This window comes from Raphanus sativus, chromosome 2 (assembly GCF_000801105.2).
Source record: "Raphanus sativus cultivar WK10039 chromosome 2, ASM80110v3, whole genome shotgun sequence".
Lineage (NCBI taxonomy): Eukaryota > Viridiplantae > Streptophyta > Magnoliopsida > Brassicales > Brassicaceae > Raphanus > Raphanus sativus.
The window spans coordinates 33,677,028-33,700,821 of NC_079512.1; the positions used below are offsets into that span (position 1 = coordinate 33,677,028).

At 34.6% G+C, this 23,794-nt stretch overlaps 3 protein-coding genes and 1 long non-coding RNA gene across 5 annotated transcripts; 1 reads left to right on the forward strand and 3 right to left on the reverse strand.

Moving 5' to 3' along the window:
• Positions 1-93: 93 nt before the first annotated feature.
• On the reverse strand, positions 94-4,587 carry LOC108840988 (U-box domain-containing protein 35). Its single transcript, XM_018613781.2, has 9 exons — positions 4,381-4,587; positions 3,758-3,990; positions 3,419-3,662; positions 3,167-3,345; positions 2,522-2,940; positions 2,327-2,428; positions 1,811-2,239; positions 521-1,279; positions 94-410 (listed from the first exon to the last, which is right to left on the reverse strand). Exons 2-9 carry the CDS (start codon positions 3,960-3,962, stop codon positions 228-230), a joined length of 2,520 nt encoding a protein of 839 aa, XP_018469283.1. The 5' UTR covers positions 3,963-3,990; positions 4,381-4,587; the 3' UTR covers positions 94-227.
• Positions 4,588-7,684: 3,097 nt separating this feature from the next.
• LOC108829856 (uncharacterized) lies at positions 7,685-9,927 on the reverse strand. 2 transcript variants are annotated; one of them, XR_008942721.1, is made up of 7 exons: positions 9,697-9,927; positions 9,323-9,531; positions 9,110-9,222; positions 8,807-8,883; positions 8,570-8,635; positions 8,419-8,478; positions 7,685-8,331 (listed from the first exon to the last, which is right to left on the reverse strand). It is a non-coding gene; the product is annotated as an uncharacterized LOC108829856 (long non-coding RNA). The 2 variants fall into 2 exon arrangements; XR_008942720.1 differs by having other exon boundaries at positions 9,323-9,927.
• A 6,362-nt stretch (positions 9,928-16,289) lies between these two features.
• On the forward strand, positions 16,290-18,726 carry LOC108827634 (uncharacterized). Its single transcript, XM_018601074.2, has 4 exons — positions 16,290-16,982; positions 17,472-17,715; positions 18,061-18,166; positions 18,246-18,726. The coding sequence occupies exons 1-4, from the start codon at positions 16,555-16,557 to the stop codon at positions 18,524-18,526; spliced, it is 1,059 nt and encodes a 352-aa protein (XP_018456576.1). The 5' UTR covers positions 16,290-16,554; the 3' UTR covers positions 18,527-18,726.
• Positions 18,727-22,005: 3,279 nt separating this feature from the next.
• Positions 22,006-23,741, reverse strand: LOC108816746 (GATA transcription factor 5). The gene is made up of 3 exons (XM_018589317.2): positions 23,584-23,741; positions 23,103-23,426; positions 22,006-22,998 (listed from the first exon to the last, which is right to left on the reverse strand). The coding sequence occupies exons 2-3, from the start codon at positions 23,421-23,423 to the stop codon at positions 22,300-22,302; spliced, it is 1,020 nt and encodes a 339-aa protein (XP_018444819.1). The 5' UTR covers positions 23,424-23,426; positions 23,584-23,741; the 3' UTR covers positions 22,006-22,299.
• Between the last annotated feature and the right edge of the window lie 53 nt (positions 23,742-23,794).

Here is a 23,794-nt window from a genome sequence, read left to right on the forward strand (position 1 = left end):
ACATCCTTGTTCTGTAATGTAATGGCCATAAATAAATGGGAGATATAACAAAAGTAAATGAAGGCGTGTGGTTTCGGTTTTTAATCTGTGACAATTAATTATAAGTTCGGGTTATCTTTAGAATCACAGGAAAAAAAAGTTCGCTTTGAAAGAACAGAACAGAAAGATACACGGGAGAACGTCTTGCCGTTTATACACCAGAAAAAAACGCTACACAGTTTTTGGTTTTACTTTAGTCTAGACCTCCACTCCATGATGGCTGTGTAAAGAGTATAGTTGGGCAAAAGGTTCTTGCTATGTAACGGTGTGTCAGTCATCGGCGACGTGTTGTGCTCCTCAAACCACTCCTCTATCGCACGACGATCATATGTGTATCCATCAGCCGCAACGCATGGCTCGTTCATCACGTCCTGCATTGAATAAACAAAGCTCTCTCACATATTAGCATTCTCTTCTAACCAGTTTCTTGACTTGCAAGTAACCAATGACATAAAAGAAGACTGTTTATTTAAGAGTTTACCTTAAGTAAGGGGCAGAGGAAATGAAACGGAGGTTGAGTAGGCACACCGGAAATCGAATTCCTTGCCTTCTCAGCTACTTTCTTTAGGCCCTCGAGCGCCGGAAGAATCTGATCTCTCAAGTCAGGCCTATCTTTCCCACGCAACTCTGTGCAACACAGAGCCAATGAAGTCAACTCTCTAGTTTCTTCAACAGGCCAGTTACCAGCTTTCTGATCTAAAATCTTGAGAAACTCATCGTTACTATCCATAGCGCTCTCAACGAGGTGTGTCAATGCCATAGGCGGTTTTGCTGTGAGGAGCTGAAGAACTATCATTCCAAATGAATACACATCTGATTTAGATGATATCATTCCCGTGCGTTGATACTCTGGATCCATGTAACTTAACGTTCCCACAGGGCTTGTTTGTTTGTATATAGTGAATTTAGTTGACAAAGGGTCGACTTGAACCATTGTTGAGAGTCCAACGTCTCCGACTTTGCTGACAAAGTTGTGGTCAAGTAAGATGTTTGCCGGTTTTAGATCACGGTGAATGATTGGTTTAGGTTTTGATTTGTGGAGGAAGACAAGAGCTGCTGCTACTTCCCATGCGATCCTAACCCGCTCAAACCATGGGAGCGGTGGACTGTTGTTGACCTGGAACAGTCTGTCCTCCAAGCTACCGTTTTCCATGTACTCATAAACTAAAGCTCCTTGCTCAGGGCATGCTCCTAGAAGGAGTACCAAGTGTGGGTGTCGAATCTTGCTCAAGATTTCAAGCTGCAAAACAGAGAGACCAGAGCAGAGAAAAATGCAACTTCTTAGAAAAGCGAAGTCTTTAGAGACCAAAACTAGACATGCGGACTCAGATAGTTCGGTTAGTTTGGTTTAACTTAAATCTTACCAAATTAACCAGAAATAAAGTTTGGTTTGGTATTCGGTTAGTTCTATCTTTGAAAATTCCACCAAAAAATTTGGTTTGATTTTGCTAAAGTTTTAGATAAATTTGGTTAGTTTTGGTTAATTTGATTATTTTGGTTTATTCAATTTGAAATTTGGTTATTTCAGTCTGGTTATTACTATTATTAAAAAAACCGAATTAACTGAGATACCTGATTGCGGAATCGAGTCAAATCAAAACCGAATCAAAAACCAATTTTCTTTTTCAAAAACCTACCGAATGGAACCGAACTCCTAACCGAACTAACCAAAAGTTTTGTTTGGTACGGCGGGTTCGGTTTGATTCAAAATCCCAGCCATAACCAAAACCAAACCGAAAATTCAAGCCTAGTTACAGGTCAACAACAGTACCTCCTGTTGGAACTGTTTGGACAGACCACTTTCAGCGGTATGCAGAACTTTGACAGCTGCGGTTGTATGATGCATGTTACACTTGTAAACAGATCCATGAGCTCCCATTCCAATCTTTAACTCTTCTGAGAACGATGAAGTGGCAGCTACAATTTCTTCCCAAGTGAAGTGCTGATATTGTACCCGCGGAGAGCCAAGAGCGTCTTCAAGCTTCTCTTTCTCTTTAGCATCACGAGCGGCTTTCCTCTCAGCTTCTCTTCTCTGAGCAATCTCTCTCTCAGCTCTTTCTCTCATGCTCTCTGCATCTCTCCTCGCCTTTTCGAAGTTCTGCTTTTCCTTTTCTGCTAACTCTCGAGCTTCGTACTCCTTTAGCTTTAGCTCTTCAAGCTTTATGGCTTCTTCTAAACGACGTTGGTTAAGCTCACCAAGCTGAAACAATGTAAGATGCATTGAGAACAAACTAATCCATAGGTTTCTCATCAAATGGGAGGTTATATGAGACTATGCAGCCTTCACCTTTCGAGAAGCATCAAAGGTTTCGGTTTGGGCAACAACATACATTTCTTGAACATGTCTAAGCTCAGCTCTCAACTTCTCAACCTCAAAGCTTAGGTTTACCTGAACCAAAAAAAACTTATATTATTATTATTATTACTATTATTATGATTCATTTTACAAGGCAAATCATTTTTGAAACTCCATTTTTAATACCTGGTTATCTGTATAAGAATGTTCTTCACTTATATTATCAGACATGTTGGAAGCTTGTTGAGAAGCCCTAGAGCGAGGAGTATCAACCACCATGCCAGTCCAACTAAACCTATTACCGGCATTCCCATATTCACGGTTGCTAGATGAAGAACTCATACCGTCTTTCCTCTCCTCATAATCTCTAAGACGTGGAGTCCAACGTGATGTAGTATCCGTGCTGCTTCTATTGATACTCGAAACATCTTTAGCTTCCTCCCCATCCAAAGACATGCGCCTGGTTTCATCCGAGCCAACAGAACTTGTGTCCATTGGAACTGATGCTTGTCTAGCAACTCCCGGGACATGCTGTAATCTCCTGACCGGAAGGGACAGAGCACGAGATTGAGAGTCCAGTGTGCTTGAAACTCCATCTGTTGATTCTAGAAGAGAAACGGGGCATAAAAGTTAGATCTACACATTATGTATGGTAACGTATTCATACAAAATATCAATGTTCATGAAACCGGCTAGACGGTGCCTAGTCTTATTTTTTGAACACTTAGATCGATTTTTTTATAAAATCGCTTCATTCAGCAACTAGTCCGCGTCCTAAACCGATTTTTAGAATAGTGCAAAATGCCAAAATAAATTGATGAGTTCATGTACCTGAGTTGGGACCGGAAGAACCGCTGGAGGAGTTGGTTCTTTCACTACCATCATCTCTTATAGTTGCATTTCCGTCTGAGTCTGATGGTCGGATGCATGACAATTTTCCTTTTGAAACAACATAGACTGTACAAAAGTTCGGCACCAAAGCCGATATCGCCGAGCACATATCAGCTCTCCTGCACATCTCAAAGCAGATTCATTGGTACAAGAAAAGGTTCAAAGCTAGCAGAACGTTGGTGTGGTGTGTACCTTGAGAAAAAGCTACGGGATGAGCCTCCAATTACAATTCTCTCTATCGAATTTCGTGTAACTTCTTCAGCTATAGCTGCTGCCACATTATCTGACTCGATCACATGAACTTCTACTGCAACTTTTCTCCGCTCGAACATTTTCTTATAAGGTTTAAGAACTTCTTCAGCCTGCCACAGCACTTCCTGTCTATATGCAGCTACTACATCATCTCGTACCTCGGATATAGGGATTGTATTCCCCACTTTAGAAGAAGCAACAATCAGAGTTTTGTCAGTTACAATAAAGTCTTACGCTTCAACAAATAAACAGAAACATGAGTCTTAGTTGGAGGGTTACTTGGTGTAGGTACAGAAGTAATCCTTGGATGGATGTGAAGTAGCTTAAAGCCAATATTTCCTTCAGGAGCAAATTTTTCAAGGGACCATGTAACTACATTTTTGTTTTTCCTGCTCTCACTAAGAGCCACGAAGACGGTATGAGATGGAGGAGGAAAAGGTGAAGGAGGAGGAGGAAGGGCAAGAGTTTCTGGTGATCTACTCATCGTCTATCTTTTTTTTTTCTGCTTTTACCTGCACATTCAAACCATTTCAGACACTGCAAAACAATCGCCTTAAAAGAGAAACTTCTTCTACAAGCCTTTTTACAAAAAAAAAAAATGAGAAACTTCTTCCTAACAGTAGAGATAAAACATGAACAATTAGACAAGGTCTTCAACTCAAACCAGGCATACCCATCAAGTAGTCAAATGTCTGAGAGACTGATTTAAAAGAGTTATGCGCAAGGATCATAAAAAGCAACACACAATGACCATAAAAGCTAAATAGCTCAACTTTCCAATAAGAAAAGTCAACTCTTGAGACTTGGCAAGACTATGCAACATTAATCAAGTCAATCTTCAGGGTATAGAAACCGTAGCCGTGAGTTAAGTTTAAAACAAGAAACTCAGAATTTGAATCTACCTGATAGATAAGGGTTGTAACTTTAGTCAAACCCAAGACAGAACTGGGGAGAAGATGAAACGATGCTTCTTATTAGTTTGGCACTGAGCACCTCTAATATGTGGAAACTAATGGCAGAAAGAAAACAAAAGAGCAGACGAAGAAGAAGAAGACCCACGTTCTTGCTGCTAATCTCAGATACGATCAATGGCTTCTTATAATCACAGAATCTTATGGAGATTTTAAAACAATTAGTGAAAATAATAAGAAAATGAGACAAGTTGGTCATGTCTATCGTCAAAGGATCACTCCTGGTATATACTCTTTTGGTTCTCGACAGAATTTTTCTTCATTATCATAGTGACAGAGGGAGTGTGTATTGAAATAATGAAGTTTTCTCCATTGTTATTATTTTATTCATGTTTTTTTCGGGGCAACCAATCATATTTATCTCCTAATTCATGCTTTATTTGATGTACTAATCAAATAGTTACATTCCTCAACGCTATTATAAAAAACTCATGTATGTCCTTAGTTGCAGGCATGATCTACACCTCCCTCACGTCTTTTTGTCTCCCCTTTCTAAATAAATTTATTTATCCATATTATTATATTTAGATTGAAGATTTACAATTTTGAGTGTTGATTCTTTTTTATAAAACTTATTAGAAAATAAAAGTGTGAATGATAAACATGAGAAATAATAAATAGAATATAAAGGAACAGAATAAAATTAATAAAATATATAAAATAAATTCTATTAATCTTCGTTAAAAATTAAAAAATATATATTTTGGAATTTGTATGTTTTGGAATTGATTAAATAGCATTTTTATATCGTTTAAAGTAAATGGTTTATTTATTTGAAATTAATAGAATATACCATTCAACATTATTGAATTCCATAAAAATTATTATTAGTTGCAGCTTAAGAAATTGTGTTCAGTGTGGCTCATGGGCCATGGCTGTGGTGTGGCAATAGTGGTACTGGTACCATAATACATAAATAAATGTACTATATGTTCTAAATTGTCAACTTTATTTTAACTGGTCGTTCTTTTCTACTGAAAATATGTGTTATGAACAAATCTTTATCAAAGTTATAAACTCCATCTTCTTTGTTTGGACTTTGTAGACAAACAAATCTAGTGAGACAAAACATAATTATATCGGATTATTTTACTTGGTGGTTTGTGAATATGTTTGTAGAGTGGTTAAGAGTTTTTAGTTTAGAGCTCGAACTTTCAAGCTAAGATTAACGAGATGCTTAATGTTCAGCCTCCGGCTCAAAAGTTCTTAAATATCAAAATAAAAAATTAGTTCATTTATCTTTCCTGCTGTAATGGGAGTGCAAATCCGAACGCGTTCTTATGAAGTTGGAGCATAGGTACTTTGTATGCTGACTTGGTAATGAATCATTTGAATTTCTTTAATTTATCTAAGACTAGGGTCTGCCCGCCCTACGGGCGGGATATAATTTATGTTTGATGTATGTAAATATGTAATTGTACTTTTTATTGAATTTACCTATATTTTATCTTTTATAGCTGCTTATTTAGAAAATGTGAAAATAGTCAAATTACTATGATAAAAATATACATTATTGATTCTTTTATATGCTACTATATTTGTAGATTAGCTAAAATATTGTCTAATTATTTTTTAGAATATGATTTTAACATTATTTCTTTATAGATAGTATATAATTTAAAAATGGACTATAATGAAATTAATATATAATCACAAAATATTTATGTTTCTAGTGGGTTTTATGCACTACCCGTGACATGTCGATTAATTATGTAGCACAGTGTTTGATTTGAAAGTCTAATTGATTATAATATAAGTTCTAGTATTAGATATGGTTTCATTTCTACACATTCAACTATTTTCAGTTGTGCTTCTGTAGTTTTATTTTTTTAATCTTTTAATCTTTTAATAATTTTTTTATATAATATGAGAATCATTATTGGACAATTGCTCTTATTTAATTTTTATGACCTCTTTCAGTTGAAGTTTCTGATGGTAAAATATTCAATTTTTTTTGTCTATCTATTTAAAGAACAAACTGTAAATGGCTCTGTGAACCACATAGGTAACTCCGCATCCATGTAAACGACAAACGATGGATGATTCTTGGCACTACGTGCTAGTCGATCCGCCTGAGTATTTTGTGTCCTTGTAAAATATTCAACCTTAGTTTCGTTCAATCAATTTAATTTTTAATACAAAAATAGTTTAATATGGTTATGTTATTTTTTATTTTGATGGATTAGTTTTTTTAAATATATATTTTAGGTTAAGTTTTCTATTTTATTTATACTTTTTTGGTCAAATTGTTTTATACTGAGTCTCTATTTATACTGTACAAATATAAATATTTTTAAAACTGTTTATACTATACAACCTTAATTTTATTGTTTTATTTTATGAAAAGTGTTTATACTCTAAAAATATATTTTTATTGTTATTATATCAGTATTAAATTTCTGTTTAAATATTTATATTGGATCAGTAAGGAATCATTTTTATTTAAAATATAATAATTTCCTTTGTGTGTTTTAGTTATTTTTCCATTTATTAGATCAGATTATTTTTGTTTTCCCACTACTTTTTCTGAAATTGTTTTTTATTATGTGTCAATTTGTGTTTGTGGTATTCAATCATTTTCTTGTGGAAAAATAACTTGATGAAACAAAAAAAGCAATATCATAAATAGACTTTCCTCCTTTTTGTTTTCTTTACAAAAGTTTTCTATTTACTATTGGAATTTTTATATTAAGGAACTATATTATGTATATTCACTCAATTATTATGTTTTGACATTATTTTTAGAACTATGTTGAATAATTTTAAATTAACCTTTTGTTCTCAAAATAAAATTCAAATTTGATATTAAGTTACAGTTATAGTGCTCTCACTTAAATATAATTATTGTTGTATATATAATAAGGTCGAATTAATGGTTTTCTAATACATCTAGTCTAAAATCAATTTTGAAACCTTCTGGTGTTAAATCAGATGCTAACTGTAAAAGCTGATTTGAGCATTGTTTTCTAGCTAATAGAATATTTTTTTATAAAAATTTAAGAAGACACTTCTTCTAACTTTAGCAATCTCTTGCTTAATTTGCTACTAATTCTGTTTTATAATTCCCATTTTGTAACTTGAGTGAGGAGAAAAACTTATATTGTTATCTTAGGCTGGACTTTTTGTTTAATTTTATATTTTTCTTTACGCCCGTGTTTTTGTTTAATTTTTGGTTTTCTTTATATATCTTGTATGTACACTGTAGCATATAAATATTAGATAATAAAGGCAAAACTCTCGAGAATAAAAAGTAAATAACATGAAAATTTAGAAGCATCCTTAAAGTTTACTATAATTTTATAGCACTTCAGTGTTGATATCTTCCGTCTAGAAAAACACTTAAAGAGGAACAATAAAAAAATGATAAACAGTGAATGTGATACTGCAATGTTTTACGGTATGAAGGCGTTTTTACACTGCAACTGTCTGAATCTCTGATCCTTGAGGTTGTGAATTAAGGGAATTGATTTCACCTTGGTATAAAAAGACCTTTCTTTTATTTTTCCACATCCGCTTTCTATCGTTGCCCTCCTTTTTATGACTAATAAAACCTTTGGAAGAGGAAAACACACAGAGGAAGTTGTGTGTTCTTCAAGAGATGATTCGAGAAGAGAACAACTAAGCTTTCCTCACAACAATGGGACCTTTGGCTGACGCTTAACAGAGGATGTGCTGTTGATGCCATCAACTTGATGGTGATATCATCTGATCTCTGAATTGCTTCACTGCCGGATATATTACCATCTCGATAACCTTTTATTGACGTTGTCGCTGGGTCCGACAAAACTCGGAGAGGAGAAATGGATCACTGACCAGTTATAAACGTGCACCGTGAACCCTTCCGGCAGCAAGTATCTCATGAGAGGAAATAGCCAACTCTCGCTGCAAATATATAGCAGTAAAACGTCAAGTGCCCATTTTTTTTTTGTTTCAATAAAAGAAAAATCTAAGGGTAAGTATTTAACTTACTTCTAACTTCTCCCTATTGACTATCCGCTCTTACATAAGGCTGAACCTTTCAAATTCAAACTGAGAGAGATATAGCAAAATTCCCAAGTTAAAAATAATTTGCTTAATGCAGCAATGGTAAAAATATTTTTCCTTCGCTAAGGACTCCTACCCTATGATGATTGAGACTTTCCAGTTGCTCTTCCCTCTGCTCTGCCCCATGTTTCTGAAATTTAGCCTGCCAACAGACAAACATCTATAAGCAAACGAACTTCAATTGTGGTTCTACAGCAACCGGTTTTGAAGTTAGCAAGGAGAAGAAAGGAGTTAACCATTCTACTCTTCAAAAGTTTATTTGTTTGATATGATTGTGAGTAAGAAAATGATGATTTGACGGATGGAAACTCACCTATATATAGCTGCAGATGCACGGACTTAAAGGAAAGGAGGATGTACTGAAACTGAAATCGTCAAAGATCGCAAAACCTGTGTATATCATATTTTTTTCTTTATTTAAGCAAGAGTTTGAAATTTATAAATGTGGAGGCCGAAAAACTTTTAAAAACAATGAACATGAGATATAAATCGCAAAACCTGCGTATACAACAGTTCAAAGTTTATGAATGTCAGGGTGGAACTTAAAAAAACTTGAGATTTAAGACCGGGAAAAATAAAACTTCAAATAAAAAATAGAGATTTAAGATCAGAAAACCTTGGCATCAAGGAGAAGTATATCCAGCCTATCAACTCCCCCACCGCGTTTGAGCTTTCCAGCTTCCCAAAATCTTAGAAGCCTCACTTCGACGATGGAAGAACAGTGGCCCCCTTTAAATCACGAAGAAGAACATATGGATTGGCCATATAAATGCAAATAAGTTTTAGGGAATATCACAAAATGAGATATCTTCAAAGGTGGAAATCTTACCTATTTATAAATTGAGAATCACGGCCTCTGACGGGATATTCACTGAATGAGAGCGTCGTTCTTGTTGGAGGTAGGAAATTCGTATAAGCGTTGAATCTGGACAAACCGAGACACGGCCCAAGACACGTTGAAACGAAACCAAGATTTCTCGATCGAGGGATCAATCATCAGATTCATCGCGATTTGTCTTGAATAGTTCTCCCGATAAGCTTTTGTTGAAAGATAAAACGGGATGGAAGATTCACAAAACGAATCAACATCTCGAAACTCTATAGCTATATCAGAATTTCTATGAAGAGATCACAATACTGAAGCAAAGTATTATGATGATTGAGGGTGAGAGGTGATGTTTGGTGAATTTTGGCAAAGCTTACCTCCTTTTTATAGGATAAGTTTTGTAACCATCTGGGAAGAGTGAAGGTGCTATTGAATGCAAGTTTATGGAGTGAATAAGAACGTAAACGATGGAGATTGAATGAAAGTGTAGACCGTTACACCTCTTCTGGTAAGAGGCGGTGGCCTGTACTTGGATCGACACGGCGATGGCGTCGTATGAAAGCAGACGGGAGAAACATATGTGGGTTTATACCTAAAACATGAAGCCCAGATACAATAAAACCTAAATGAATTGTATTAATGTTTTAATGAAACACTACGTTTTCTTCCTGGACACGTGTTGCTACACCATGAGATGAATTTCCTATGTGGCATCCTAGGTGTCTCTCTAAGGAGAGATTTAACTGTACTTTATATAAATAGATTGTAATAAAGATACACATACGTTTGTTGGGTATGAGCAACGGATATCTTGTCTAACTTGTCACCATTCAAAACAAAGTTTCATCATCTCATATAAGACAATAAGCTCACCTACATGTTGTTCTCTGTTTTCATGGAAGGTGCATATATTGGTTATCAAAAATGTATATACTCATCCATCGGTTTGGGATCAGAGAGACTGAAATCTGGACATTAATTAGACCGAGAGTTTAAATATAATTTCGAAATTATCGGACCACATAATGTGGTTTTTGAATGAAGAAAGAGGTCAAACGATTATAAAGGGTCGTGAGTCTTGTGACAAACCATATAAATAAAGAAAACGAGTTCTCTAACTGTTAAAGATCTTGGCCACGAGATGAAGAAAAGAAAGTACAAAATATTGATCTCTCTGCTTAGACTAAGGCTTTCCGAATGGTAACCACCAAATATCACCGCAGATTAATAGTATCAGTTTTTTTTTTTTTTAGTATCAGTTTTTTTTTATATATACATATGTATTTATATGTTTTTGTTACTATTATAACTATATTGTAGTTGTTCTGCATATTACCACTTAGACTCTAAACACATAAATGTTTTACTTTTGTTATTTTATTTCTCTGAAAAAAATAAAAATGTAGTATTGTCTTATTTGTCTTTACTCTTTAAATGTGAAAAAATCATCAGTAGAAACATACAAATATGTCTCCAGGATTAATAAAAGAGAGAAGCAACATAGAACATATAGAATGATTGCTGCGTTCAAAATCACTTTACATGTAAAGACAAGTAATTTAAAAGAATAATATACGGTCTTAAAGAGAATTATAGTTGGAAGTATAATACGTCTTTGACCGAATGATTGTGGTCGAGTGGTAAGGAAACGAGACTGAGACGCTAACACATTTTAGGTTCGATTCACTTGTTGTATAAAATTAAATTATAATTATTTTGCTCATTTTACACGGATATAAACCTATGTTTTACGACTTATTTGAATATCCGAAGAGAAAATCTTTCCGTGAGCTATATTTCTTGTGGGCTGTACTTTCCTTTAGTAACTGGGTTTTTCCATGGGTATGAGATATCCCAGTTTAATAAAAAATAAGTATAATATGTCTTAAATTATTTATCTTAGAAAAGCGTGAGTTGCACAAATTTGCCGAACGAGATTTATTTATCTATTAGTAACAGAATAGTATTATTTAAAAATAAAACTAGACTGGTTATAGATAACTAGGCTTTGCAAAACCTAGTAACTTAGTGCACGTTTGCAAGTAAACACTTTGCAATAGCTAAAAGAGATCACAAAGTAAGCATCTTCCTAGGAAACATATCAGCAACGGGAACTTATATAGACAACCATGGACCATTTCCAATATACAAGACATGGTTTTGGCTGTCGACCTTTCCTAACAAAAAATATTAATTTTGACATTTCGTTCATAGATATATATTTTATTATATTTATACTGACTGCATGGTGCTTGGGTTCATCGTAGGCTGTTTTAACTTTTAACCGTCTTTTGTTTCCATAAAAAAAAATCAATTTTGTATTATTTTGTTTAATACGAACAAAATAAATATATGAGGTGGTAGACTGGTAGTTTCTGCTCTCATGATGAGACAGTATATATCTTGCATATAGTCAAATGTATTCAGAATTTTCCTTTGTGTTTGGTCTAAGCCGAGATCAGTTTATTATCAAAGAATTCGCTTTTGGTAAGAAATGTTAGTCCTAGACGGCCAAAGTTTGATTGCAAGTCTTACCTGCTTCAGGGAAATGAGAATTCTCGTTTTACAGTGTTGCCGGTTCGTTTAGCTCCAAAAAGAGACAATACGGCATGATGTTTAAAGGGATCACTAACTAATTTCATCAGATTTTCTTTACAAAAGTACAAATATTTTTTTTAGAACAGAGATTCATGTGGGTCACTTACCATCCTCCTACAACGCTAGTTCTGTCACTGCTTCACCTTTTTCGTACACGTGACTTCAATATTTTTTTAGCGTATGTCTTTGATTTCTCTTCCAAATCTTTCAAGTTTGTATCCGTATTTTGTCATGTTCGCTATCAAACAAAACGGTTAGAATGCAGATAATTTGCTTATAATTTTTTTAAAAAAAAATTGACGGTACAAATAAAAATTTACATTTTAAAACCTCAATTTTCATTTTGTAACCTCAATTTATTTAGTGAAATGATATTTACATTCTTAACAAAAAAAACAACCAAAGTTTATGGCCTCTCAATCTTCTTTTCAAAAGAAAATCCAAGACTTTGAATTCGATCTAATTGTTTACCCACTGAACCAAGATTTGTGTTTGAAATTTTATTTTGCACGATGAGTTTATTAAACATTGGTCTTTGTTACATCTTTCTATGGCCGGTTAATTGAAAATGTTTGCTTGAACGAAAGCAACTAACCATTCAAACTATTTTTTGGATAAATGCATAACCTAGAATGGATACATGCATAAGTTTTGCTGGGAATACTGACACGAAGTTTCTAAGGTATCTATACTATTAAAGTACAAGCATGTTTTGGATTTTTACTCTTTTTACTCCTACCGAAGAACATTTTCTTTGTATTCATTAAGGGTATTCTGGACATTCTGCGCCAATTTCTTCTTAATTATTTTTTGATTTGTCATTAATCACCGGTTTCCTAATTTAATTTCGGCCTGCGATTATTTCTTTGTTTGATACTGCATCGATTATTTCCATGTTTGATACTGTTATTAACCACCGGTTTTCTAATTCTAAAATTATTAATTTTGACAACAGTCATTATCATTTAGAACGATTTTGAAAAATATAAATATATTTTAAACAAATTTCCAACTTATGATCACCGAATTTGTCTTATCATTAGAAAAAATCACAATATTAAAAATACCGGGTTACAAACCGGTAATTCGTTCAACTGCAGGTCCGAGTCGGGTTTCAAAACACCGATAAAAACTATAGAACTGTTATATTGATTTATATTTTAAATATCTAATTCAAAATTAAAAACCTAAAAATACATGTACAATATAGTTTTAACCGAACATAAACCCGGATATAAAACACATATATGAGACGGGTTATATAAATGCATATACAAGACGAATTATATAAATGTGATTATATAAAATTTTCACCAAATATAACCCCGCGCTTTGAAAGCGCGGGTCAAAATCTAGTTTAGTAGGTTAAGGCGCAAGAAAGTGACAGTCATGCAAACATTCGTCATCGTAATTATAACGTAAGCAGTGTTAACCCTAGGCCTGGGCATTCGGGTCGTCGGGTCGGGTTCGGGCCGGGTCTTTTCGGATCCGGGTCTTTCGGGTCTAGGAGTTTAGGACCCGATAGGGTAATTTCAAATTTTCGGTTCCGGGTCGGTTTGGGTCGTACCGGGTCCGGATCGGGTCGGGTCTTATATAGTTGGACCCATTCGGGTAACTAAAATTTATCGGTTCGGTTCTGGATCGGGTTCGGGTCGGGTTCGGTTCGGGTTCAACCTAAAAAATACCTAAAAATACAAAAAAAAATCTCAAAATATTAATATATCCAAAAATATTTGACATTTTATTTAAAATTCGTGTTTTTATTATATTAAAATATGTATATATACTAAACTATGCGAGATAGAACAATAGTTGGTTGTCTCCTAGTGGCTGACCCCTTTGCTATGTAAACAAATAACCTGTCTTCGACTCCCCATTGATTCATTTTATTTAATTTATATTATTAATTCGGGTACCCGCCGGATTTCGGGTTCGGGTCGGGTCGGGTCCAAGACCCGCGGGTCCTCTACAACAAGACCCGATAGGGTAATTTGATCGGGTCGGTTCTTACCCGGACCGGGTTTTTTCGGGTCGGTTTCGGTCGGGTCTTCGGGTCCGGGTAAAATGCCCAGACCTAGTTAACCCGAAAATTGAGTGGAGGAGGCCCACACGCTATCGCTCTTTTTCTTTGTTTCGTTAACAATGACCCACTTTATCAAAGAAAAAAAAATGACCCACTTTATCAAGCAACTTTTTTTTGAACTGGTATCAACTCTTTTCTAAATCAATTATTAAAAAGAAGTAAAACAACAAATCATCCTATCATTTCATTTCTGATAAAAGATAATTAAAAATAAAACATTTCCTCGAAAGAAAGCCAATATACTAAAAACTCGAATCACACTTCTAAATATATGTGGGTACCTTTTTAAAAAATGTAGAACTTATATATTCTCCTAATATTTACAGATTTTTAAAGAAATGTTCAATTTAAAACTAACATTTCTAACTAAAAACATTAAATCAAAGACAAAAGAATACTTATAGATAACATTCAATTTTGTATATTGTTTAAATAAAAACACTTAGTTACAAAAAGAGTGTTTACGTATGAATCACATTCATAAGATGTATTCCGATTGAAATGTTTATGTTACGGATTATAACGACATATCTTATATGTTTGGTTAAGTTAGTTATTTGATTCTAATTGTGATCAGTGGTGGATCTAAAATCATTTATAGTTGAGGACATGGTACTAAAAACAAATAAAAACATTAGTTTAAATTTCTTAAGAACAAATAAAAAAGAGTAGAGAGCACGTGTCCCATAACCGTAAGGCTACGTCCGCCCCTGCTTGTGATAGTAAATAGGCTATTCATTAGTTAATCCAATTTCTCAAGAGGAATCAACCATGTTAATTAATAGCAGCTAATACGAGATCAGATCATCAACGTACTATCGACACTCGTCATATTTCTACACATTAATAGTTTGCGAATACAGAAGCACTCAAACTTGGAACATAGAGTAGAGAGTTTGAGTAGCCTTTTCAAGTTCAATGTTCTTATCTTTACTTTCCAATATAAAAAGCGGTATCACAGATATATACGATAACCTGCTACCACTGAAGTAAGAAAATCGTTAATTTTGAGTTACTTTTATAGTAGAGATTAAGGCTAAGTGGCACATGTTGGCTCACTAAAGTATTTTTTATCAGTGTTCACTAAAGTTTCTACAAAATAAATTAGATTCCGGTATAAAATTCGTCTAAATTAAATCACACTAGATGATATACTAGAATTATGTAAGGCTATGAGATTGACTTGATGAAAAATGATTAAAAAGTTACACAATAATGAAAATAATAGAGAATTTTATGGAGGATAAAATAGAGAGATACCAATTCTCTTAATTTTTACAACTATGGTTACAATAATTTATAAAATAAGTTTAATTTTCTAGGAAAACCAAACAAACTTAATTTACTAAAACTAAGATAAAAATAAATATCTATTCCTACTTCCGGTTATCATTTTTTTACTACAGTTTACTTGATATTCTTCACTTTAACAAATTAAAAACTTTCATAATTATTATTACTTTCTAAGTTTTTTTTTGAAAAACATATAAGACTATTTCCAATGTATTTTACTATTTTCACTTTTAGAAGAACTCTTTAATAGAGATGACATATATTCTAATGTATTTCTCTGAAATAATAATTTCTAAATATAAGTGTAAAAGAGAAATGTTATTTCTTATTCTATTAACCGAGAAAAAATAGAAATCTTTATTACAGAAAAGAATAAAGATGGTTAAAATAACAATGGTTTAGTAATGCTCTAAATGCCATTTTTGTTAACACAGTGCCATTTTATTTTTCATGTATAAATATATACCATAGTTTTGCATATTAATATATCATGTAACTGTTAATATAGTATATTTGATAATGACATAGGTGAATACTATCTCTTCTTTATCACCACACCAGATGTTCATCAAATGCACGCATATTCTATCATGAAAAACACACTGATATATCTTTTGGACTTATGATTTATAATAATAAGAAAGCTGAATTGTAGTATATGTTCATGTTTTTTCTAAAAAGGGCTTAGTACATGTTCATGTTATTTTTCAAAATTAGTGTTATACTCCTTTTCCGTACGAAAGGTCTTCTAAATTTTCAAATTGGTTTTGGAGTCCTATTGAGTGTAATATGGGAATAGTGTATCCATTATGAAAAAATCAAACCTTAAGTATTCATTTTAGTTATGTGTTAGGTTTCGTATTTGGGAACTCAAATATAACCATATAAATTTGGGAATAGTATCCATTATTGAAAAAATACTGTTACAACTATAGAAGTATATATATCGTATTTTAATGCAAAAGAAAACAGAGGAATGGATAAGCGTGTCGTGGAGAAGAAGGACCAAGCAAAGCAAAGAAAGTAAATATATTCCGAGAAAATCCTTAAAGAAACATTTGTTTATTTAAAAACATTTAAATCTTATCCCGTCTCCTCGAAATCTTCAAACTGTTGTACGAAACCTTCGAAACAGCAAAACTTTTAAAACAGACACATTCATAGATCCGCTTCTTCACTAGACCTAAAAGACAAAACTGATCACCGGAGTTTAACGTACGAAAAACCTGTCGGAGTAAAAACTTTTCTCTCTATTGTCTTCATGTTTGGTGGAGGAAGAGGACCCATGGGCGGCGGCGGAGGGATGCTACGCGCCGCCGGACGTGCCATGACGAGAACCGGTGTGACCAACGGTGGTATTCAAGATCCCTTCGCTTCGTCTCCGGCGTCTTCGTCGACGACTCCGGCTGGAAAAGCATCTGTTGGCCATGGTGATCATAATAAACTCGGATCTTCTTCTTCTTCTGGGTCGATCAATCTGTCGCTTTCGGCGGCGTCAGGGTCGCTGTTGAATCTACCGGTGGCTGCAACCGGCGGATGGAGCGGCGGAGCTTTTTCGTTTATCAACTCCGGCGCTTACGAAGACTTTGAGTGGGTTTCGGAGGAAGGAACAGAGGAGGAGGAGGACTCTGTTTTTGGCTATGTTCCTTCTGTTGATGAAGTCCATGATGCTGTCTCTGCTCTCCAGCAGTAATCATCTTTTTTTTTTCTTTCTTATTTGTGTTTTTGTGATTGGTTTGGGTGAGATTCTCTTTGAACTTCGAAACTTCTATCAATGATTAGAATTGACTATTAATCCTCATACATGTGAATGAGCTTTAACTGCTAGTTAGTTGTGTGGTCACGTCATTATAGTACGAAAAAGGTAATATAGAGAGAGAGAGAGAGACAAGTCTCGTGTCTTGGCTTTGATTGATTGTCTGAAAGTTAACTTTTCTTCTGAGTGTGATTGAATTGTCTTGATTTTATGAACTTAAGAAGATGGAAGTTCTAGTAACTAACTTTCGTTTTGTTTGCTTCTGGGATTACTGCCCTCGTGTCATTTATAACCCCCACACAGTTGTTTGTACCTAACCTTGAAATTTTTTTCTCAAGTTGTTTGTTTCTTATGAATTTCTAGAACATGCTCTCTTGTTTAATTGGAACGTGAGTAAACTGTTGATTCTTGTTTCCTTTTAGGGTTTTCGATGGAAGCTCGTTTTCTCAGCTGGTTAGAGACAAATATGAGAGCTATCCTGAAAATGGTGGTGGTTACCAAAGCCCTATAGCGACAGGAATGGTTCATCAAGCTCCTTCGTTTGGCTCGGGTTCTGACTGGATGGAACCTTCTGTGCAGCTATGCCATTCAAGAGTCTTACAGCCTCATGCTTATGATCAGGTTTACAATGCTTTTGACCTTCTGCGAACCGAACCATCCGTCCAGGTGATCCTTTTTTTTTTCATTTCTTGATTCACTAAGCTCAAAGTTCTATCTTGCTATGTTTAAGTATTCTTGAATCCTACAAAATATGCCAAAGAAGACTAGTTTTTCTTTGACTATTGTCGAAAGTAAACTTTTTTCTAAGTTTGGTTGTGGACAAACGCCAAAAAAAGGCAAAAACACGAATAAGACAAAAAGAGGTTATGTGAATGAATAATTTACAATCCACTAGAGATTTAATTGAAATGAATAATTGAGATTTAAGTCACTCTAGAATCAACTAGTTTAATGTTACACTGGTCTTTTCGTTGTATCATGAATTAAGGATTTTTTAACATTATGGTGCAGAGAATGGTAATATCATTGTCATCTGACAAAGCAGTGTGGGATGCAGTGATGAACAATGAGGTGGTGCGTGAGATTAAGGAGATGTACAACAATGGCATAAGTCAAGGTATAAGTAAAACGTTTTTTGATTAGTTTTAAGCCTGTTCTCACGACGCTCATCGGTCATTATGTATTCCTAATAACAGATGAGGAGAGTTCAGATGACACTCCCGGGGAGAATAACGCAGCAGTGGATTTCATAAAATGGGTATTTGACAACACAATGGTTAAGGCCAATGAAGTGTTTAAGAAAATAACAAGGCTCGTGATAGAGCTCTTGAATAGTCACAATGATGACGGTGTTAACAAGAAGGGGAAAGACGCCAAATTCAACAATTGGCTCGAAGAAAAGCTTAAGACTTCGGTCTTGCTCTCCATCGTGGTCATGCTGGTCGTTATGGTCTCCCGTGCCTGCAACAAGTCTTGATCGTTTCAAAATTTGTCGACAATACATTTCAGTCTTTGTGTCTTGGACACTGTTTGTTTAAGCTTTTCTTTCAAGTCATGTTGTGGTTTGTTTTGGTGATCTCTGGTTTTGCATTCCATTTGTTGGCGTTGTAGACGATGTACTCAGTTGTGTTTTTCTATCATAAGTAACTCTGAATATCAGAGTTTGCTTTTATACCACCAGAACGTTTGGATCTTCAAGAAGACAGTAAGTTGAACATGTTGAATCAGGACACGATAAGATCATAATGCAAAAGACGCAGTATACGTATGTAATGAATCGTGTTCCTAATCGACGTATTTACTTCTCTCTCATCAATACGTTGGATCTTTTGCATTTGATGTCATCGGGGAAAACGGCTTATTCATGCCCGAACTATGAGTTTTTGGGAAAAACATACCTATACTTTTCTTTTCTTTTGTGCGAATACATATCCGAAATATACAAAATTTGAGTTACATACTCGAACTTATAAAGTCCACGTTAATTCGTACATCGACATTAACACTGTTTAATTGTAGTTAATGGTTCTGACTGTGATGATTATGTGGCTGAGGTCGTGTGAAAGAACAAAATATAATGGGTTAAATTTTAAATCTTATGGGCCGAATATGATAATTATTATGGGTAAAATTTTAAATTGTTCGGGCCATTGTTATACGGCATCGTTTTGAAAACTGATATTTATCTTCCTCTTGTGAAATCGACAGAAAGAGAAAAAATAGAGTTACACAATCAGGGAAGAAGAATATCTAGCTTAGCAAATCCAACTACTTCACTTTTTAAGTCTAATATGTCTTTTTTTTACATCACTTAACATAATACCAGAAACCGACAACGAGCTTGAATTTGCTAAGCTAAATATTCTTTTTCCTTAATCGTGTAACCTTATTTTTTTCTCTGTCTCGTCGATTTCGTAAGAGGAAGATAAAAATCAGTTTTAAAAACGACGCCATTTTACAATGGCCCAAACAATTTAATATTTTACCGATAATAATTATCATATTCGATCCATAAAATTTAAAATTTAGCCCTCTATATTATGTTCTTTTATACGTCATATTTGTATGTGCAGATGACTAATCAGCCATATAATCATCCTAGTCAGTGCTATTAACTACAATTAAACCGTGTTAATATCGATGTATGAATTAGCGTGGATTTTATAAATTCAGGTATGTAATTCAAAGTTTGTATAGTTCGGGCATGTATTCGCACAAGAAAAAAGTATAGATATGTTTTTCTTAAAAACTCATAGTTCGGGTATGAATAAGCTGTTTTCCCGATGTCATCGTATGCTGCTGATTCGGTAGAGGTCTCCGAAGATTGTTGGCGGAATATTGCCCGATGTCATCGTATGCTGCTGATTCGGTAGAGGTCTCCGAAGATTGTTGGCGGAATATTGCTTTGGGTCCATATAACTCATTCGGCCCATGAAATTCCCTCTTGGTATTGTTTGCTCTATATCATTGATGGGCTTTTGCTACGCCCTTATAAGTGCCACGAAGAAGCTAACACGCGATTATTATCGCCTTAATAAGTCAAACAAGTTAGGCGAAGTCGGTACACTCGATTGTTTCTACTTCATTTGTCTCCATGTATGAAAAAGTCAAAGCTCAAACAGGCTAATACTCAAAAGATGAACGTGCTATTCATTTTTAACACTATTGATTCCGTTGTCAGAAAAAAAAGAATTATGCATACAATGTCTTAATTATTACACTACATGAACCTATTCGCATATGAAGTTGATACCATGATCAGTTACTGTTCTTTTAAAATTTTACAGATATGTTTGTTTTTTCTTTCTAACTTGATATGTTTCTGTTTTGATGACCCTTTTTATTGTTATCGTTGTTTACTCTCACATAAAAACGGTGGGTCACATATACTAGAGACAAAATGTCGGTCACATATAAGCCCCAGACAAATTGATTATAACTAATACCGTTATTGGCCAGCCCTAATCTATTTATTCATTCATATAACATGTTATCGGTACTGGAATGGATGAGATATTAGAAGATAAGTGGTTATACAAAATTTTTTTTGGCTAAAAGTGGTTATTCAAAAAATTACGGTAGATGATTTTAGAAAGTTAAATGAGCTATTCAAGAATGTCGTTTGGATTATATATATAGAGAATATATTTAAATGAAAATTTGGGTGATTTCTATTAAAATAACAAATTTATTATTATCCAAATATAATTTGTAAAAGTATTTAAGACTCATTATTATTGAATTTGATATTTTATAGAATAATCTTAGATTCACTATTTTTATTTTTCACTTATTTTAAAAATATTTTAAACTGTAGTGTTTTGAAATTTTTAAATGATTTTAGAATGTTTGGATGAAGTATTTTTGTAAAAATAAAAATAAATTTTGTAGTTTTTGGTAAGATTTAATAGTAGTTTAACAAAATTTATAATAAACTCTCTAATCATATAAAATCATTTTATCAAATCATCTCCAATTTTAAATTGAGTACAATCTCAATAATATTTTCACTTTGGGGACAGACTTTATCTTTAACAGAAGAAGGTTTCCCTCTACGCTTTAAATATCTGATTAATACACTCATTAAAGCTTGGTCAGTTAATAATAATTTAGTTTTAACATGTCATTGCAGTTATTATATTTCACCGTCGGTGGTTTCTCAACAGATTATCGATTGAACGATACCGGTTGTTGAACGTAATAAAGATTGCGGTGAAGTCTATACAAGACATTAACATGACTTATGTTAAAATTTAAGAAAATTATTAAATTGACTATTAGACTTTCAGATATAATAAAAGAATTGAGGATACCACGTTGACCCATCACGTGACATGTTGTTAATCAAGAGAAATGGTTGATTAATTTACAACAATTCGTGAAAACTGAAAACTCATTTACGTAATTGATGTTACCAAGTCGAGATTAAGTTGTAGTCAACCATTTTGGGCGTTAAACAAGGGTTCTCCCTCATTAGTTTCCAAGTTTAAAATTTTAACAAAACGACGACTAAAATTTAGTAGAACTATGAATATCAAAAACTGACCATATGTAGCTAGTCGATAAGCAATTACTAATAAATGACCAATTTTTAACGATTCTTTTCCCTATATGTATAGAGTAATAAACTTATACGTTTTCTAGCATAAACATAGAGAGATACATAAAAAAAAGGCTAGAGACAAAAAAAGTCGCTAAGCAACAAAAGAGAAACACATGGTTTATAAGTAACAAAAAGAAAACATTTTAGGCTTTAGCTCAAGAAAAGAAAAAGAATGAGACTGGCATGAGCATGAGCAATTGAGCAGAGCATGAGCATGAGCATGATAGACATAATGGTGTCAGTTCTGGTTTGGTCTATTCATTAATGGGCATAGTAATTAAAGTTGTAGACCAATTCGAACCTATACATTAACTTCACTTTTTCATAACATTTGAAATGTAACTTCATAAAAATTCATGTAAAGAAACTTTTTGATACCAAAGAAAAACATTGAAAAGGGAGATGAAAGTAACTCATACAGCCTACAGGCACAATAATTTGACATTTTGACATAGTCAGTTTTCTAAGAACTGACTGAGACTCTTACTCCTAACATGAAAAATAAAACTAAGATAATTAAAAAGTAAAGTGCTACAGAAAAAATGAAAGTAATATACAACATAACAGTTAATGAGAAACTAAATTGGACTAAAACTGAGACTGAATCAGGTCCTACATCTCTGTTCTAATTTCAAGGCTCTATTTCTTCAAAAACTTGGTACAGCCTGTGGGGTCTTAACAGGCTGGTTTAAACCGGTTGAGCTGTCATCGGTCGGCTCTTTCTTCCGCCGCATCTCTATGACTTTGCGGTGGTGGTTGGAGTGAAGCTCGCTCGAAAATGTGGGGCTACAAGCGGGTCTGTACTCTGGTAGTAACCGACCCGACTTATACCGAACACCACACGCATTGCAAAGCGTCTTGGCTCCCTTGGGTCCTGCTCTCCACTGCGGAGTTTTCTGAACGCCACAGTGACTGCACCGTCGCTGCGGCTGCTGCTGCTGAAACTTGCCGCTGAAAACAGACTCTGCCGACCTTTTCTTGTGCTTCTTGGGAGCGGGAGGCTTCTCGGACGTGAAGTCATGCTCGAGCAGCTCAGCGCCGGAGAACCACGGGCTCGAAAGACCCGAAGAGGAGGAGGATGAGGAGGTGGAGCTCGACGAGGAAGGACCCGAGGAGCCAAGCGACCAGGGTTTGACTCCGTTCCGGTTCCGTCTGCTACGGGCTTTGGCTGGGAAAGGGGACTTGAAACAAGACTCTTCAGAGGCTGGAGTCACTGGGTGTTTCCGGTTACCGGTTAACCACGCAGGTTTTTCAACCGGTGTTCCGGTTAGATTGGGAGCCGAATATTCCGTGAAGGAATCGTCGACGAAATGAGATAACCACTCAAGGTCCGCTAATTCATCCATCTAATGACAACAAAAAAAAATTTAAAAGAAAACATTTTAGTGATATAAATTAAAGCAAAACATCTCTCTAATTTTGGTTTAAGGAATTTTTTTTTAAAAGTTACCGGTACGGGGAGTTGGTTTGAAGGGAGAGAACCAAAATCGTTGGTTCGGCCAAGTACTTCTTCGACGTCGTTTGGTTGCTCGGAGGAGACACAGAGCACAACCTCTTGTTGAGCCTTGGGAACTTCGGCCGCTTCTTCCTCCGCGAAAACGTCGTCGTTTGACAAGTCAAGTAAGTCGTCTACGGAGAAATCTTCGGAGGAAAAGTCATTTTGAGCGGTCGTGACGGCGAGAAACTCTTCGTAAACCGGAGGAGGAGGAGTCGTTTTCAAAGCCATCTCTTGTCTGATACTGCTCTTCAACCCAGCTTCCATGCGTTCCATTTCCTGTAAGGAAAAAAAAAGACGAAAACGTACACAAAAGAACGTTACTTTCATTCTCAAGGCAAACGAAAAAAAAAATCAAATAGATATTCAGTAACGAGATGGAAAGTCTTAACAACTTCTTCTATATTCCTTAAAATTAGAGAGATATTAAAAATACCTAAGACAGAGAGAGAGTTCTGAGAAGACGAGAGACGAATGAGCGGTGTGGAGAGAGGATGAAGAAGGATAATAAAAGAGAGAAAGAAATATAACATTTACTCAGTTTTTATTAAACCTTTTTTAGGTTAAATAAAAAATGACAGTTTTTGTTTCTTATTTGCGCTCATCTCGGGAATAACTTTCCCTCCCGCTTCAGTGGTTTTGATTTT

Coding starts and splice junctions, on each gene's coding strand:
- LOC108840988 (XM_018613781.2), bottom strand. CDS start 3,962: ATGAGTAGATCACCAGAAACTCTTGCCCTTCCTCCTCCTCCTTCACCT. Junction 2,240..2,326: donor CCTTTGATGCTTCTCGAAAG/GTGAAGGCTGCA, acceptor ACATTGTTTCAG/CTTGGTGAGCTTAACCAACG. Junction 1,280..1,810: donor CCAAACAGTTCCAACAGGAG/GTACTGTTGTTG, acceptor TCTGTTTTGCAG/CTTGAAATCTTGAGCAAGAT.
- LOC108827634 (XM_018601074.2), top strand. CDS start 16,555: ATGTTTGGTGGAGGAAGAGGACCCATGGGCGGCGGCGGAGGGATGCTA. Junction 16,983..17,471: donor GCTGTCTCTGCTCTCCAGCA/GTAATCATCTTT, acceptor GTTTCCTTTTAG/GGTTTTCGATGGAAGCTCGT. Junction 17,716..18,060: donor GAACCGAACCATCCGTCCAG/GTGATCCTTTTT, acceptor ATTATGGTGCAG/AGAATGGTAATATCATTGTC.
- LOC108816746 (XM_018589317.2), bottom strand. CDS start 23,423: ATGGAACGCATGGAAGCTGGGTTGAAGAGCAGTATCAGACAAGAGATG. Junction 22,999..23,102: donor CAAACCAACTCCCCGTACCG/GTAACTTTTAAA, acceptor TGTTGTCATTAG/ATGGATGAATTAGCGGACCT.